Source organism: Mesoplodon mirus (assembly GCF_964341445.2).
Source record: "Mesoplodon mirus genome assembly, chromosome: 14".
Lineage (NCBI taxonomy): Eukaryota > Metazoa > Chordata > Mammalia > Artiodactyla > Ziphiidae > Mesoplodon > Mesoplodon mirus.
Genome location: NC_138990.1, coordinates 13,941,777 through 13,958,416, shown reverse-complemented (window position 1 = coordinate 13,958,416; position 16,640 = coordinate 13,941,777). Strand labels below are relative to the sequence as shown.

Here is a 16,640-nt window from a genome sequence, read left to right as displayed (position 1 = left end):
TGTCCTAGTGGTCTGGCCAGTGGGAGATTAGGGCAGGGGAACAGTGGCCCAGAGTGAAAGGGCCCCTGAAGGAGGTGGTGGGGATGCGGGCTCTGGATTGGCTAGTTGGCAATGAAAGATGTAATCCTTTGCTCTCTCAAGGAATTGGCGAGTCCTGGGAGGGGCAGTCCCTCCAGGGTCAACAAGGGCCCAGATGGCAACGCATCAAAACATGTGGTTAATGCAGGTGCACAGAGCGCCAGCATGAAAGGGAAAAGGGCTCCCATGTGGGAGGGGTAACAGATGAAATGCTCGGGGCAGTCTGGGGAGAAGCAGCTGCCTGCTTTGATGGCTTTGGTTTGGTGTTTGAAGGGGTGAGTCCAGAGAGGGGAGGACGTCTCAAGGGGAGGAGAGGGCTGAGCCACCAAAAATATGACGTGTGGTAGTTAGGGGTGAGGTTGGCTGCAGGCAGAGAGTCTGCCTGGACAGAGGCCCAGTATGGGAAGGCGTCTGCGGGGCTTAGCAGGAAACAGTTGGGACCCTCAAGTAAGGCCAAAGCAGGTCTTGAATGCCAAGCTGAGGCATTTGGATTTTATTCTGTATGAGCTGCCAGGGCTGTTTTGCCCTTAGGAATTCTCCTAATGAATTCATAGACTCATACAGAATGACTCTGCTTGGCTGTGTATCATAATCACAGAACTTAATTAACAAATTAGGATGCTGATGTAAATTTATTCTGGATGAAAAATAGAAATCCACTGTGGCAGGGCTTGAAGATGCAGTGCCTCCCAGGCTTGCAGGTAATGTCGGTGAGTGGAGAGGGCTCTGGGGATCGTGGGGGGTGGCCATGCCCCCAATGGAGGGGTTGACGGCCTCAGACCTCCAGGGAGTCACATCACGGGAATGGGGTCCAGCATTGCCCGATCGTCTTTGTTTTCAAGAAAGGCTGGAAATGCAGATTCTTGTTGTGAAATCACTTGGTCGCTTGGCAATGCATTAGCTAAACTCCGTCCTCCCTATCAGCACAGTGAAAGGCACTGAGAGGCCAGCTAAGTGGCCCCTTGGTGGCCTCTTTCTGCTCTCCTGTCACCCCAACTGAATTGTGAGGGTCAAAGAGGAAATGGGGTGATTTCAAGGTGTTCCTCCATTGGAGAACTAAGACACGGCAGGTCAGGGGTCAGATCTGGCATCCAAAGACCTTCCGTGAGGTCGGAGTGAGCCACTCTGGTGCTTCATTGGTATTTCCTTGTTGCCAAAACTCATTAATTCTTTCATCCATTCAGTGAATATCGAGCGCCTGCTGAGTGCCGGCAAAGACCAACACCACACACACAAAATCAGAAAATGTGATGGGATACTATCTCAAAGTATATTCTCATTGTAATTATTTTTCAGCAAAACAAAACCTAAAAGGCGCTGTGATCAGTCCCTTATTTTGCTGTTGCCATGTGGGTGATGCTTCCTGCAATGATGCTCTGGCACCAAAGGAGGCAATACTGGTGACCCACAGGGTGGGATGAGGGGGTGATGGGAGGAGGGATGCACGAGGCTCTCCCTGCCCACGCCACCGGGGCTGCTTCCGTCCGCGTCCTGGGCTGTGAGCTTCAGGCTATGAGCTCCGTGGCCGGGCCTGAGCCTTCTTGACCCTGGGGGACGCCTGGCACCTCGGGCGATGATGGCACCGAGCAGGCCCGCAGATGTCCCCCAGGGGAGTGAATCACATGTGGCCATAGCTGGTTTCGGTGGAGAAGAGTTTAGCCACAACGACCGTAGGAAAAGTTCCAGTAGAAACACAGCATTTCCAAATGCAAGTTAAGAGAGTGGGCACAAATGGAGCTTGTAGAGTGACCCGACATTATGGGGACACCATTATTGGGTCTGTGACTGTTTTATTTTATTGGTTTCACGGTGATCCAGAAAAAGCTGAGGGGTTTTCCTACGGGCTGTCAGGCTCCTTTGGCCCTGTGCCCTGTTGTGGTTGGGATGGACGGAGGGCATGGGCAAAGGCAGGGTGGGGTCATGTTCCTCAGACAACTATCTGTGGGGTGGTTAGATGGCGTCTGGGGACGCTATGCTCGTAGAAAACGAGCCTGCGCTCACAGTGTGCCTGTGTGTGCTGGTTGTCAGGTCTGTCCTCCCTGTCTCCCACCCACATGAGATGGCCAGGTTGTGAATTCTAGATGCTTTATGAACTAAAAAGATCATGGTCCCCTCCTTTTCATTACAAATAGGAAGAACATTAAAGCATGCGATTATGACCCAGAAAGTATCAAACATAAACTTTTTTTTTAAATTTGCTGTTTCCTCTCTCTCCTTGAGTGATTGATGGGTATCCTCATTTCATTGGCATCTGAAGCACAGGTGCGCCCTGCCTGTCGGATAACCTAGCACGATGTGCACCTACGTCTGCCTATGTGTGCACGTGTGTGTGTGAAATGTTTCAGAAATTGACGTTAAGATCGGAGCTGTTCACAGAAGGGAGGCTGCTAAGCCCAGGATTGTAGAGCATCAGCCTGCATGGGGCAGGGGGGTGACCTAGACAGGCCGGGCTTGTGCTTTCTGCAGCCACGGGCTTCTGTAAGATTAGCCCACGGGTGATGCCTGGGGACAATCCCACCCCACTTTACAAGCTGCTCTGAGGAGGACCTCTGTTCACCCCTACACAGCTGCATCAGAGCATCAGAGCGAAAGGCAGTGCTGTCCACAGGGCACGGGGTTTAAGGAAGGAGTGGAGAACACCTTTCGCACGAGGAACTGCAGGGGAGGATTTAGGTGGGCTGAAAATAATGAGCCGCCTGTGAGTCTGACAGAAACACTGGTGTTGGCGTGGCCTCCTCGTTGAGACTGTCCTTTTGAAATATGTTCTAGGGTATCATTCCTGTCCTATTAATTATGTCAGGAACTTAGTGAAGCTGAATAATTAATGATCGCAGGGCACTAGGAACCATAAAATGCCACGTAAATGTTAAGGAGTAAAAATGACTCTGTGTATTAAATAGATACACTGCTTTAAAAATATTCCATGGTGGGAAGGTTAATTTCCAGAGCAGCTGAAAAGCTTTTTGTTGGACTATCTTCGGAAACTTTTGCCATCTTAAGTACATTTGAGGAGACTGAGGCATTGTGTATCTGAAGTATTTGAAAGACAAATGGCTCTTTGGGATGATGTTGCCTATTGGATTTTGGTAAAGTTGTGTCTGCTTGATTCTCTCTAGCCAGAGGCAGTTCGGGCCCAAAGCCAAGGAAGAGGTCAAGATCATTGAGCACCGAACACAGACCCTGCGGCTGATGCCTCACCTGGCCACGGCCTTGGCCCTGACCTTCGCCAAGAGGTGAGATGCCTCTGGGGGTTTGCCCTCTTGAGGTGAGTCTGCGGCTCTGGCATTAATAGGAGGCAGGCAGGGGCTTCACTTTTTTTCTTTTGTAAACAATTTTTGTTTTTTAATTTACTTTTAACTGTGAACACGAAAGAGTCTGTGGTTAAAATCCAGTGCTCAGGTGAAACTTGACATCTGAATCTTGGTAGTCCGTATATCCTGATGATGGGGTCCACGAAGAATTTGGGAAGACACGAACTGATGCTTCTCCAGAGTTTCTAAAAGAAACAGACTCAAACAGTTAACATTTCTCTACCTCTGAAAACGGTACTAATTTATACGAATATTTTCAAAAATAGGTCAAGATGTGTACATGTGGTGGCGGGCTATTGAATAAAAGAGCAGTAATAATGCTGTAAATTCACACAGAACTTCACATTTTACAGCTGGCTCTTCTTATCTTTGTCTCGTAAGCCTAGACATTGCCTGGGCAGTTGTGGGTCATTCCCACATGGCAAAGATCAGAAATTAGGAGATTTGCCTAAGATCACAGGGTCCAGGAGTGGGTGGACTGGGACTGTAACTCCAGACTTTGGACGCTTATCTGTGTTCTTTCCTCCCTGTGCAATCCTGCTTCTTGTGGGAACTACGAGAATTAATTTCTGAATAATTTAGAACTGGCATGTGTGTGAAACTGACCGCACCAATGGGTAACCTGGTGCCAGGGTTTATGAAAAGAAGGTGATTGGAGAGATTCTGCCTATAGTGTGCTGCTGGCTTGTGGGGCTGCTCGGTTGCTGCTGGCCTGGCTGAGGGGAGCTTGGGTGGGCGCCCCTCTGCCCTTATGCACTCAACACTGGGATACCGGGGTGTGTGAACAGTGAATGCTGCAGACTGAGCTTTGGTAGCAGCACTAAGATTGATCCGAGCCACCTGGAAGAAAATGTAAATCACTCACATCTAACATCTTCCTTAAAATATTCTTGAATGTCTTCTGAGGTTGAATTTGCATATTGTAAAATGCACAGATTTTATTGCTCAATGAGTTTTGACAAGCATATACACTGGTGTAATGAACACTTCAACCGAATATAAAACATTTCCATCACTCCACAAGGTTCCCTCGTGCCCCTCTGCAAGTTGCCCCACTCACCACCACAGCAGAGACAACCACCTTTCTGATTTCTATCCCGATAGCTTTTTTTGCCTGTTCTTGACCTTCATATAAATGGAATCATACAGTATGTCTTTGTGGGTGTGTCCAACTTATTTCGTTCAATGGAATGTCTTGATATTCCTCAATGTTGTTCAGAGTTTAATTTTTATTGCTGAGTAGTAACATTCAATGAATAAACCACATTTTTTTTATCCATTTCTGTCACTGATGAACATTCCAGGCTTTTAGCTACTATGAATAAGCCACAGTGAATATTCTAACACAAGTTTTTCATTTTTCTTAGGGTAAGTGCTTAGAGAGGACTTGCTGGGTGTTGGGTATGTGTATGTCTAACTGCATAAGAGACTACCTGTTTTTCAGAGAGGTAGGACCATTTTATGCTCTCTTGGGCAATATATGGGAGTTCCAATTGCTCTGCATCCTTGCCAGCCATTATTGTTATGATCAGGTTTTGTCTTGCTTTGTTTTAATTTTAGTTTATTTTGGTCTTTCTAATAGTTGAATTTTATTACCCTAATAACTAATGACGTTGAGTATCTTTTCATGTGCTTATTTGCCATCTGTATATTTTCCTCACCCATTTTTTAAAAGTTATTTTTATTTATTGGCTACGTTGGGTCTTTGTTGCTGTGCGCGGGCTTTCTCTAGTTTCGGCATTGTTGCTGTGTGTGGGCTTTCTCTAGTTCCGGCAAGTGGGGGCTACTCTTCGTTGCGGTTCACTGGCCTCTCATTGTGGCGGCTTCTCTTGTTGTGGAGCACAGGCCCTAGGTGCACGGGCTTCAGTATTTGTGGTGTGCAGGCTCAGTAGTTGTGGCTCACGGGCTCTAGAGCACAGGCTCAGTAGTTGGGGCGCACGGGCTCAGTAGTTGGGGCTCATGGGCTCTAGAACACAGGCTCAGTAGTTGTGGCGTACAGGCTTAGTTGCTCTGCAGCATGTGGGATCTTCCTGGGCCAGGGCTCAAACCCGTGTCCCCTGCACTGGCAGGTGGATTCTTAACCACTGCGCCACCAGGGAAGTCCCACACCCATTTTTAAATTGGGGTGTTTATTTTCTTATTGTTGAGTGTCAGAGTTCTTTTTATATTCTGGATAGATTCTTTGGCATCATATATGTGATTTGCAAATATTTTCTCCCAGTCTGTCACTTTTGCTTTTATTCTCTTAAAAAGTGTCTTGATCAGAGCAATAGTTTTTAATTTTATTTGATTTGATAGCTTTAAATTTTGATTTGTCTTGAAATTGGGTAATGTGAGTTCTTTTTCAGAATTGTTTTGACTCTTCTCATTCCTTTTTGCCTTTACTTATACATGTTAGAATCATCTTGTAAATATCTACAAGAAAGAGGGCTGGCATTTTGCTTGGGATTGTGTTGAATCTATAGATCAAATTGGGGAGAATTGACTTCTTAATGTTGAGACTTCCAGTTCATGAACACCGTGTATCTTTCCCTTTTTTGTGTGTGGTACACGGGCCTCTCACTGTTGTGGCCTCTCCCGTTGCGGAGCACAGGTTCAGGATGCGCAGGCTCAGCGGCCATGGCTCACGGGCCCAGCCGCTCTGCGGCATGTGGGATCTTCCCGGACCGGGGCACGAACCCGTGTCCCCTGCATCGGCAGGCGGACTCTCAACCACTGTGCCACCAGGGAAGCCCTATCTTTCCATTTTTAAAGATCCTCTTAGATTTCTAGCTCCAGTGTTTTGTAATTTTCAACACACAGATTCTGCACATGTTTTGTTATATTTATACCTAAGCATTTTACTTTTCTTTGGTGAAATTGTTTATTTCTAGTATATGGGAATAATATTTACTTTAGTATGTTGAGCTACAATCTTGTTTGTAGATTTTAATACATATAGGATTCTTCAGATTACCTGTATCTTCTTGAATGGATTTTTATTTACTTCATCTAATTTGTCAAACTTATGGCAATAGTGTTGGTTGTGGTATTCCTTTATCATCCTTTTAATGTCTGTGGAATCAGTAGTGATTTTGTCTCTTTCATTCCTGATATTTTGTTCTCTCTCTCCCTCATCAGTTTGTATAGGTTTATCAATTACATTGCTTTTTCAAAAAAACAGATTTGATACAATTGATTTTCTCTACCGTTTTTCTGCTTTTAATTTTCTTCATATCTCCTCCAATGTTTGTTATTTCTTTCCTTCTACTTGCTTTGCTTTAATTTCTTCTCACTCTCTCTTTCTTAAGGTGAGAGGTTAGGTTACTGCTTTGAGACCTTTCTTCTTGCCTAATCATTTAGTACTAAAATTTCTCTCTAAGCATTACTCTAGCTGCATCCCTCTGCTTTTGATACGTTGTATTTTCATTCAGTACAAAATAGTTTACAGTTTTCCTTGAGACTTCTGCTTTGACTGCTTTGGTTATTTAGAAGTACTGTCATGGTCCAAGAACATATTATGAAGGACTCTGTTCTTTCTAATTTAAGGCCCAGAACACACACACACACACACACACACACACACACACACACACATCTAACACATTCCACATTGTGAAGAATATATATTCTGTTATAGTTGGGATGATAGTTCTATAAATGCCAATTAGGTTAAGTTGGTTGGTTGTGCTCTGAAGACCATATACATCCTTTCTGATTTTCTGCCTACTTGTTCCATCAGTGGCTGAGAGAAAGGGGTTGGCATTTGCAACCATAATTATAAATTTGTCCATTTCTTCTTTCAGTTTTATTAGTTTTGTCTCAAGGATTTTGACTTTTTTAGATGCATATACATGTAAGGATTATTATATTTTCTTGGACAATGATCCCTTTATCGTTATGTAATTTTTCTCTTAATCCCTGAAAATATTCCTTGTCCTGAAGTCTATTTTGTCATATTAATATAGCTACTCCAGGTTCCTTTTGTTTAGTGTTTTCATACGTTCATTTTTAACCTGGCTATATTTTTAAAGTGGGTTTCTTTGTAAAACAGAGGATAGTTAGGTCTTGATGTTTTTATCCAACTTGAAAATCTCTGACTTTTAGTGGGTGTGTTTAGACCAATTGTATTTAAAGTGATTGTTGATATGTTTGGATTAAAATCCACATTGATAGCTGATTTTTATTTTTTCCATCTGTTTTTTTGTTTCTTTTTCCTTTTCCTCTGCCTGCTCTTAGATTAAATGAATATTGTTTATTATTCCTTTTTATCTCTTTGATTGACATTATTTATACTACTTTTGGAAATATTTTCCTTGTTGACCCAGCGTTTACAGTATACATCTTTACTGAATTAGAGTCTGTGTTCAACTATTATACTGCTTCCCCTGTCGTGTATGGACCTAAAACAGTATATTCCAAATTCCTCCCTTCCATCCCTTTTTCTGTTATTGTTGTCACATAATTTACTTTTAAATATGCTGCAAATACACAATATATTGCTACTGTTTTTCTTTTACATAGTTATGTTTTAGAGCAATTAAAAATAAGTAAAATTGAATTTTATTTTACCTTTATTCAATTGCTAACACTGTTAATTTACTTGTATAGATCCAAATTTCTAATTGATACCATATTTGTTCTGCCCGAAGAACTTCTAACATTTCTTGTAGAATAGGTCTGCTAGCAGTGAATTCTCCCGATTTTTTTTTTTTGAGAAAGTCTTTATTTCTCCTTTTTTTAAAAAAGACATTACCAATATGTACAGAGTTCTGGGTTGATAGTTTATTTTTCTTTGAGCATCTTAATGATCTCACTCTATAGGCTTCTTGATTCCTTGATTCTCATGAGAAAACAGCCATCATTTTTCTGGCTGTTTCCCTATATTCCTCATATATCCCCACTTTAACTGCTTTTGAGATTTTCTCTTTTTCTTTGATGTTCAGAGTTTGATTATGTTGGCCTAGGTGTGGTTTTGTGGTTTTGTGTGTCTGTGCTGTTTGGAGTTTGTGGAGCCTCTGGGATCTGTGGGTTGAAGTTTTTCATCAAATTTGGAAATATTTTGGCCATTATTTCTTTAAATATTTTTTCTGCCCCATTCTTTCTTTCCTTCCTATACAGATGTTAACCTGCTTCATACTGTCCTACATGTCACTGAAGTTATGTTCTTTGTTTTCTCTATACTTCAATTTGGATAATGTCCATGGATCTGTCTTCAAGTTCTCTGTTTCTTTTGTACACAATGTCCAATCTACTAAAAAGGGCTGGTTCCTCCCTGGAATTCAGCTCATCAAGGCTCCCTGCAGCATTTGTTCTTTGGGAAAATACAATTTTTATTTTATCCACTTTCCTTCTTACTGTTATTAAGGGAACAAAAGTCTCTGGTGTCCTTTTATATCTTAACCCTATGACACTTCTTTTAACCTCAACGATTCCATCTGAAGTTGTCCCTAACTCTCTACAAAGTGTCCCTCACCCCATTATACCCCTTTTGTCTTTATCCTTCCAGCCTTGCTTCAACTAAGCCAGATATTTCTTGACACAGAGGCTGGTTTCCAGTGGTTCTCGGATGTGCTTTTTAAAAACTACAGACTCTGGGTACCCACTCCCATGATTCGAATTCACCTGGTCTAGGGAGCGTCCCAAGGAATCCAGAGTGTGTGTACTTAAGCTCTTTGGTGATTCTTATGAGCAGCCAGAGCTGAGAACCACAGGAACTTTTTAGGGAATTTCCTAGCATGACCTGGAAATAAATTTTGCTAACAGTTAAGAAGCAGCAGTATTAAATTATCATGAACATGTATACTGGATCAAGATAATCTGACAGTGAAACCTAAGAATGTTTTGCATGCATGCCAAAGGCAAAGAAAATTCTTCTTTGAATCTTTTGCCCTGTAGAACTTGTGACTATTATGAAGAGGCAAGGCTATCTATACATTCACTTCTTAATCCACTATTTACAAATCCATGACACGAGAAGTTACTAGACCACATAACAAAGAGGCACTATGTGTTCCTCATTTATAGTTTATATAGGTATAAAATACATATTTGTATATATGTATATATAAGTTTATAGATATATACACTTATATACACCCATCTTTATATGTAACAAAAGTGTTATATGTATCAACATGTTTTTTTCCTTCGGCTCCATTTTTATTTTTTAGACTGATGTAAGCATCATATACCTGGATTTTGTAAGAACTGTGTTGTCACTATTAATAAAAATTAAAGTTTCTCTTGATTTTAGGGAGGTACTCCTCAAAGGCCAACATCAGAGAAGTAGAGATCACTGTTCCAGGTTTAGGTTTCAAGGGAGAAAGGAGAGGTAATAAATGGAAATTGACTAGTAAAAAAATAAAAAATCACAGAGCCCTTACCATGTGCCATGCATGGGTGAGACAGTGTTGAACAGGACACATCAGACATATGCCCTCACCAAGCTGTCAGTCTAATTGCCCCTGGGACCTTCCTGATTTCCTTGACCTTCACCTCCCTGGGCCTTCTGTGGTCTCTGGCCTAGTTCAGTGTCCCCCTCGTGACTCTCTTTTCTTCCCCTGTGCCTCCTCGGTGGCAGCAGGGGGTTGACCCACTGAAAATCTGGTTAAAGGAATCCCCAGGACGAAGTGCCTCAGCTGTGGGGGGAGGAGAGGTTGTCTGTGTTTTGAAACAATGCTGGGAGAAGTTGGTGTTTCTGTGACAAAATCCAGCTCTCCTATTTCTCATTTACCATGCCTGTTGCCTCTCCTCCAACTGGTGAAGAAATAGTTTAATGAAGTTGGTTGTTCCATGACAAATGCTAAGTACCTCTCCCCCCTACACACCCCACTTTTAAAAAACTAAGGTTATCAAACCTTGGTTATAGGTCCCATCTCTCAATCCCTGTGGACCTAATTCTGCCAACCAACTGACTTCAGTTTCAGGGTCTGGGTAACTTGAGTTTTGATGGGTTAGATGTTTGTTCAACTCATTGGGTCCCGCTCAAGTGCAGAGAAACACTCGTGAGCATCCAGACCTTCAGGTATATGTGGCTGGAGTGGGAACAACAGGCCACTAGCCACGTCAGCGGCCCTGTCTCTCTTCCCATCTAATGTGACAAAAGCACAGATAGTCAGAGCTTCACGTCACCGTAACAAACAGGTCACGGAAGTGAAATGGGACAGCTTTTTCCAGGGCACATCACATATATTTGTGTCTTCAGCAACGTTACGGCACCTTGCTAGTAGGGCTGCCAGGGAAAATACAGCCTCCCAGTTAACTCTGAGTTTCAGGTAGCCAACACACACCTTTCTAGTCTAAGTATGTTCCCATGACTGCAACAGGCAGTGTGCCCTTAAGCTAAAAATTATGCATTGTTTATCTGAAATTCAAATTTTACTGGGCGCGCTCTGTTTCTGTTTGTTGAGTCTGGCACTCCTGCTGGAGTTGGACGCGGTCCCTGCCACATGGAGCTTGTGCTGCCTTGTCTAGGGTTTGACAATAGTGGGTCAGCAAGTGGACCTGGTTCCTGATCCCCTTCCGTGCCCATCGGCTCCACAAGCCTGGAGACTGGGGGAGGGGGAAAGGACCTGCTTGGACCCTAGTGAGCCCCCTACCCCGCCCCACTCATGTTCTCCTAGCCTTGACAAGGAGGGGACAGAACCGGCTGGCCTTTGGTGCCTGTTTGCTCTGGAAGAGGTGGGACCCATCTCCCCACTGCCTGCCGAGCTGCAGGGCAGAGCCAGCTCAGTGGGGAGGGGACTGTCTCAGCGGGGGCATCTGTGCCAGGTGACGGACAGCCCCCTGAGGAGCCTGCCAGGGCTCTCCCCCTGATCTCTCTCTCCAGAACTGCAGAGCTGTGCCCTCGTCCCCTCATCACACCCACTGTGTGTCAGGTCCCTCTCTGGGCCCTGAGGACTTGGCAGCCAACAGCAAGGTCACAGCCCTGCCTGGGTGGCCACGTGGCCAGGGAGGATTCCTATTTTCCCTTTGGCTGTGGGTGCCCATCCTTGGGTCACTTATTAACCTCCATGGGGCTGCTTCCCACCGCTGAGGCTCCGGTGTCCTGCGTGCATCCTGGTCCAGTGCCTTGCCTGTGGGCCCTGGCGTCTGGGTCTTACTGGACCTGCAAGCTGATGCCCTCTGTGTTCTCACTCACAGACTGGGACCGTAATTAATGACTGTGGTGGGAATACAGGTTCGATAACTCTTAGCTGCTGTTGAGCCATCACCCCCAAGATGCCTCAAACTTCCCACCCCCATCCTGTCAGTTACCACATTCTGGTGATTTTTCCTCCCTACACTAAAAACACTCAAAGTTCACCTTTCCTGGCATCTCCCTGGACCCTCCCCAGCTCCCTCTCTTGGCTCCCTGCCCCGCACGTCCAGCCTGGCCCTCGTCAAATCTGTTCTCCGCAAGCACAAGGCCCGAGATGAGATCTGAATTCTCACCTGCCTGCTGGGACCCTCCTGCGGCTTCTGTATTGAATGAAACTCGCTCCCTCACGTGGCCTCGGGGCACCGTCCCCTGCCTGGCCCCTGCTGCCCCCAGCCACTCGGCGTGTCTTCTGTCCTCCACCCTGTGCTCAGCCTCACCCCTGCTTCGGCCTTTCTTACAGGCTGCCTCCGCACCCCGCCCTGTCACTCACGCCTCACATCCTTGCCTCCCGTCACCTGGGAGCTCATTGTCATCCTTTGAGACACAGTTCAGGTTGTCATCTCCTCCAAGTCACCTTCTTCCCTGAGCTCCTCCTGGAATCAGGAGCCCTCTGTAAGCCTCTTGGAGCAGCATCCCGGGCTCCTTTTTTCATTTCACCATTGCTCTTGGTTTGTGATTATGAATTCTTCCAGCATAGAAATCGTGGATTCTTAATTTGGCATGTCCACGTCTAAGAGTGCCTGGCTCTCTGCATGAGATACTTCAACTCAACTGAGTGAAATCACCTTGTGTGATTACATCACTCTTGGTGGAGCCCAGGGCTGGCTGGCCAGGGCGGTTGGTCCCTGAAATCTCCCCTTGGAATCATCTAGTGGGATTTGCTACAAAAATGAACTTCCTAGCTTAGAAAGTGACCAACAACTTAAAAATAAATCAATGTTTGTGGTGTGCCAGCCAAAAGGAGTATTTTGGGTTTGCCTCTCCTGTTATTTATTCCGGCCCAAATGGGCAGTTCAGTAGTCCAAGCTGGGTTCCAGGCCAGGAGGGACCACAGCACCATCGTGCTGCTGTCTTTATATTGGATCCAGCCCTACTGTTTTTGCCCAACACCTGCAAGGATAAAATTGAGACAATAGCTAATACATATTCAATTGCATACCACGTACCAGGCACTGTCCTAAGGTTTTCACGTGGAGTAACTCATTTAATGCCTCATGACAACTCAACAACTTTCTCTCTCTTTTTTTTTAATAACATCTTTATTGGAGTATAACTGCTTTACAATGGTGTGATGTCTCCATAGCACCTACCTAAAACGGTGCCTGTCACAAAGTAAGATCTCACTGATATTTGTTGAATAAATGAATGGGTGGAATGATACTTCATAGTTTCAGAAATTCACCAAAGTCCTTTCCTTATCCAAAAATGGGGTTCAGGATAGTTAAGCCCCTTAGAGTTCCTTGACCAAATGAAGACTGTCTATAACTATATATCAGACACTACATATAGTATTTGATAGTATTTATAGTACTGCTTATGATACTACCGAGCTGTGTTTTTAATATAGTCCGGATCTCTTATTGCCAAAATGTCTTGTTTACTCTTTTTATGTAATACAGATTTTTGTAAATTGAATCCTGCCCTCTTGCTGACTTAACTGTTTTAGAGATACTCCATCTGCATTTCTAATGAGTCTTGCCTGAATGGTGGGTTCTGATTCTTCAAATGGACATAACCTATAAGGAAATATTTCACGTTTCTAGAAGCATTAACTTAAATAAACAGGTTTGGAAATGAAGAATGTTTTTGCCACAGTATCCCTATTTTCTAATTTATCTTCTGGGCCCCTCTGAGTTTCTTGTATCAGACTTTCTTAAGACATGTGCCTCTTGGACTCTTACACACCCTGAACACAGAAGGGTTTCTCAGAGCTCCTTGGCAAGCAGACGTGAGAGCATGATAGTGGATAAGCTCCACTAGGGCAACCGCTCTGTCTGGCAGATGGCGACTGTTCCTCAGCAGGGCCCATGTCCTGTCAGTGTGAAGTAAAATCACAGGCCAGCATTGCAAAGAAATCTTACCAGATCTCTGCTAAGAGAGTCTCATGATTCTTTTTTTCTTAGCTGATTTATTTCTTCTTTACCACCCATTTTTACCCTGGGGAACATCTAGGGGAGTGTGTGTGTGTGTGTGTGTGTGTGTGTGTGTGTGTGTGTGTGTCTATGGTTAGGGAGGTCGGAGGGGAATCATATACACATTTTTTTAAATGACCAGGCCTGGGATTCTCTGAGCATCATCGTATTGCAGCCACAGCCCAGGGCATGGGTGACTATACTCTAGCATAGATTTAGAATGTTATTAACTTCCTCAGGGCACTGACATGCACATTACTTATAATGAAAAGAGAGTGGTATTTAGGGCTGGAGAACCCTAGGTTTGAATCCTAGCTCTGTCCTAACATATGTGAGACCTTGACTTAGGTATGCAACCTCAGTTGAGCCTCGGTTTCCCCATCTGCAAAGTGGGGATATGATTTCCTATTTCATACAGTCGTTGTGAGGATCAAATCAGATGATAAATGCAGAAGCTCTTTGCTTATAGTAGTTGCTTCATGCAATTAGGTTTCTTTTTATCCAAGTGCGATTAAACACATGGTGGTTTCCACGTTTTGTCAATTTGCCCAGCTCAGTGGCTTCAGTTATGAGGTTGCATGGTCTTTCCTGTTTGCTGTAGCATGAGGCCCAATGCAACATCTTTTGCATGTGCAGGGTTTATTGAGGAAACTAGGATGTTTAGATATTATAAGATTATTCTGTAGATGGAAGATGGTAAATACCTTGGGCCCACATTGATCTTTGCCATTCAGAAAAGGAAAGACAAGCCACAGAATGGGAGGAAATATTTGTAATGTGTATATCTGACAATGGGGTATTATCCAGAATATGTAAAGAACACTAAAAATAAAATCCCACTAAAAATAAGATGGGTAAGCCACTAGAACATGGGCAAAAGATATGAATAGATACTTAACAAAAGAAGATTGTATGGTCAGACAGTAGGCACATGAAAAGATGTTCTGTGATCATTAGTTATCCAGGAAATGCAAATTCACACCATGAGGATTACCATTACATATCCACTAGAATGACTAAAATTAAAAGGACTGCAAATATGGCTTGTTGGCAGGCACGTGGAACAGCTAGGATTCCCATACACTGCTGGTGGGAATGTAAAATTGTACAACCGCTTTGGAAACTTGTTTGGCAGTTTCTTAAAAAGCTAAAAATACGTCTTCCATATGACCCAGTCACTTCACTCCTACATATTTACTCAAGAGGAATGAGACATATGTCTCCTCTAAGATTTTTACATGAATTTTCATAGCAGCTTTATTTGTAGTAGCTCCAAAGTGGAAACAACAAAAATGTTCAACAGCAAGTGAATGCACAAATGAAATGTAATATATACATTGCATAGAATGGAATTCTAGTCAGCAATAAAAAGAAACAACTACGAATCCATTGCTCAATATGGATGGATGAATCTCAAGACAATGCTCATTGAAAGAAGCAAGACATAACATACACTGTATAATCCATTTACATAAAATGCAAACTAATCCATACTGACAAAGATTGATCAGAGGTTGTCTGAAGATGGGGGTGGAGGAAGGGATGGTTTGCAAAAAGGGATGAGGAATTTTCTGAAAATCGTTAGAAATATTCTGCAGCTTGATTGTGGTGGTGTTCTCATGGGTGCATAGAATTGTCAAAACTCTTTAAATGGTGCACTTTGAATGATGCGGTCTGGGCTTCCCTGGTGGCGCAGTGGTTGAGAGTCCGCCTGCTGATGCAGGGGACACGGGTTTGTGCCCTGGTCCGGGAGGATCCCACATGCCACGGAGTGGCTGGGCCCGTGAGCCATGGCCGCTGAACCTGCGCGTCTGGAGCCTGTGCTCCACAACAGGAGAGGCCACGGCAGTGAGAGGCCCATGTACCGCAAAAAATAAAAAAAATAATAATAAAATAAAATAAAGTAAAAATAAAGTAAAATAAAAATGAATAATGTAGTCTGTTGGGAATAAATCAATCCTCAGTAATGTTGATAAGGAAAGAAAGATAAACTGTTTGTTTAAAGCAAAAATAGCAATAAAATTTATAACATGTAGAATATATTTTTGTCTCAACAGTGACATAATGGATGAGAGAATGAAAAGGAATTATATATTGTTGTAAGGTTCTTATATTATCCTTGATGTGGTATAACAGTATTTGAGGGGAAAATGTGATAAGTTAAAGATGCATGTTTTAGGTCATAGAAAAATTGCTGGAAAAAAATGAGTAACACAGTTTAAAATCCAGCAATGCAATACTAAAGATTATTCAATTAATCAAGAGAAGACAGGAGCACAGGGAAAGGAACATGTGGGATAAATAGGGGGAAAATTGCAAGATAATAGCTTTAAACTCAATCACATTAATAATTACACTGAGTGTAAATGATTTAAACACTCCTATTTTCAAATTGTTAGATATGATAAATTAAGACTGAACTAGATGCTTTCTACAAGAAACCCACTTAAAATTAAAGACAATAGGTTAAAAGTATGAGAATAAAAAATTTATACCTGCAAACATTAACCATAGAAGAGTTGGAGTGGCTAAACTAATATTAGATAGACTTCAGAAGAAGGAATATTACCAGAGATGTAGAGGATCACTTCATAATGACAAAGCAGTCTACTCATCAAGAAGACATAACAATCTAAATGTGTATGGATTCCACAAAACAGCATCAAACTACATGAAGCAAAAATGGAAAGTACTGAAAGGAAAAATTAACAAATCCAAAATTATAGTTACAGACATCAGTCCTTCTCTCTGAGTAATTGATATAATAAACAGACAGAAGAGCAGTAATGATATAAATCATATGAACAACATGACTAACAAACTTGACCTAATGACATTTATTGAAAACTATACCCAGCAAGAGCAGAATATACATTCTTTTTTTTAACATCTTTATTGGAGTGTAATTGCTTTACAATGTCGTGTTAGTTTCTGCTGTATAACAAAGTGAATCAGCTATATGTATACATATACCTCCATATCCCCTCCCTCTTGTGT

At 43.0% G+C, this 16,640-nt stretch overlaps 1 protein-coding gene across 1 annotated transcript in view; it reads left to right on the top strand.

Moving 5' to 3' along the window:
- ACOXL (acyl-CoA oxidase like) overlaps nt 1-16,640 on the top strand; it is a gene marked incomplete at its 3' end in the record, with an annotated part of 356,274 nt that overhangs the window by 163,486 nt on the left and 176,148 nt on the right. The window contains 1 exon segment of the mRNA XM_082643007.1: nt 3,195-3,311. Coding sequence (XP_082499133.1) covers nt 3,195-3,311 — 117 coding nt within the window.